A 1,835-nucleotide genomic window follows, 5' to 3' on the forward strand; every position below is an offset into this window, starting at 1 on the left:
GTGGATTTCAGTAAACATTTTTTTTTGGAAACTGGACTGTGTGAAGTGACATGTACAGTTTGAAGAAATATACAAGAAGTAAAGTGTAGGATTACATTTGTCTCTGTTGAACTTAAACAAATGAAAAAAATACAGTACGTAAGTGTGTAATGAACCGTGTCTGGAAATAAAAGGTCTTACGTGTGTGTGTGTGTGTGTGTGTGTGTGTGTGTGTGTGTGTGTGTGCGTGCGTGCGTGCGTGCGTGCGTGCGTGCGTGCGTGCGTGCGTGCGTGCGCGCGTGCGTGTGTGTGAGCACGTATGTAAGTGTAAGTTGAAGTTTAAGTCTGAGTGCCTGTGTCTTTATGTGTATTGCCAATGTGTACAACTGCATAGATGAAGACTTGAAATGGTTTCTGGTTGCCTGAGTCTGGGCAGATACAGCTGTGGTCTCCGATTGGTTGTTCCGTGGTCACCTGACGGCTGGAGCGAATGTTTTTCTATTGTGACAAAGCAATACTCTGGTGCTGCCCCTTGCTTTCCTGGAGTGTGTTTCCCATCACCTTAACAAGTCATTTTTCAACAAAGGCCCTGTTCATTCAGATATTTTCATTAACAGTTTTTTTCTATTCATTTGGGGTCTTATTTATACTTATGTATACTATAAACAGAGCTAACAGAATTTTTTTTTCAAAATGTCCGCCAATGTCAGGCAAAGTTGAGACTGTTCAAAATGCTCCACTTGATACCCAAATTCGTAATTATTGCCCTGGGAAACACACAGCAGTAGAAGTGTAGAGAGCAGTACGGCAGTAAGTGGCATGTGTCGAAAAGGTCCCAGTCTCTCTCTCTCTCTCTCTCTCTCTCTTTCTGTCTGTCTCTCTCTCCACTTGAGCGCATGGCCCTCCGAAACACAAGAGGGCACTATCCGTTGAAGCAGACGCGCCCCAGCTCGAAGCCAAACTTCTGCTTGCTGTTGCCGAAGTCCGACACCGCCACGTCCATGATAGGGAACATGTCGGAGTCCTCTGAGTCGAACTCCAGTACTGTCCTCTCCTGGCCAACCCGTGACTGGAGAAAAAAAGAGAAACAATATTACATTACATTTTCAGGGTTCCCACTCTAACTCAGTGTAACATTCCATGATTTTCCACGACTTTCAAGACCCAAAACACAGAATTTCCATGACCACTTCCGCAAAGAGAAATAACGTTAAGTTTTAAAAAGTGTGTATCTTCACCCCTCGGGCCATCGCATTGCCACCGCCAGACTAAAGAGGGCTTATTGCATCCTAGAATGTTGCACATTACAGCGAGAAACCAAACCCTCTCTGGCTAAGCGTTGTAGTATAACCAGTAAGAAACAATGTTATACACGAAACAAAAAAGTTTTTGCTTCTACACAACTGTTAAGAAAATTCCATGATATTCCATGACTGTGCGTGCGAAATGGTAAAATTCCACGACTTTCAATGACTTTTTTTTAACGAAATTTCATGATATTCCAGAAATTCCATGACCCGTGGGAACAATGCATTTTTACATTACATTCCGTTACACTATTGCATTACATTACGTCAGTGCTTCTTATCGTGGGGTCAACCCCCTGGAGTTGCACCAGAGATTGTAGGGGGCCCACGGAACTTTATTTGCGTTTGAGGTTGTGACCAAAATTTTAGTTGTGAACACATACCTGACAGCCATCGTGGCGTGGCTGTATGAAGTGCGAATTCTCGTACGTGAGCTCTTCTCCCCCGCTGCCCCTGAAGCGCAGTGCGCGGCCGTACCCCCGGGAGGCGCTATCGTACCAGCCGGCGGAGTTCTGGCAGACGTACGTGAAGGTCTGGCGCGCTGTGGCG

The 1,835-nt window shown here is 45.3% G+C and overlaps 1 protein-coding gene across 1 annotated transcript in view; it reads right to left on the reverse strand.

Moving 5' to 3' along the window:
• Positions 1-331: 331 nt before the first annotated feature.
• LOC134452845 (collagen alpha-3(V) chain-like) overlaps positions 332-1,835 on the reverse strand; it is a 29,269-nt gene continuing 27,765 nt past the window's right edge. Inside the window, exons 19-20 of the mRNA XM_063203484.1 lie at positions 1,670-1,835; positions 332-1,048 (exon numbers count right to left, since the gene is read on the reverse strand). The exon at positions 1,670-1,835 is cut by the window's right edge and continues 68 nt beyond it. Of these exons, the coding sequence (XP_063059554.1) occupies positions 902-1,048; positions 1,670-1,835 (313 nt within the window). The 3' untranslated portion in view covers positions 332-901. The remainder of the gene's footprint in view (positions 1,049-1,669) is intronic.

Source organism: Engraulis encrasicolus, chromosome 1, assembly GCF_034702125.1.
Source record: "Engraulis encrasicolus isolate BLACKSEA-1 chromosome 1, IST_EnEncr_1.0, whole genome shotgun sequence".
Taxonomy (NCBI): domain Eukaryota; kingdom Metazoa; phylum Chordata; class Actinopteri; order Clupeiformes; family Engraulidae; genus Engraulis; species Engraulis encrasicolus.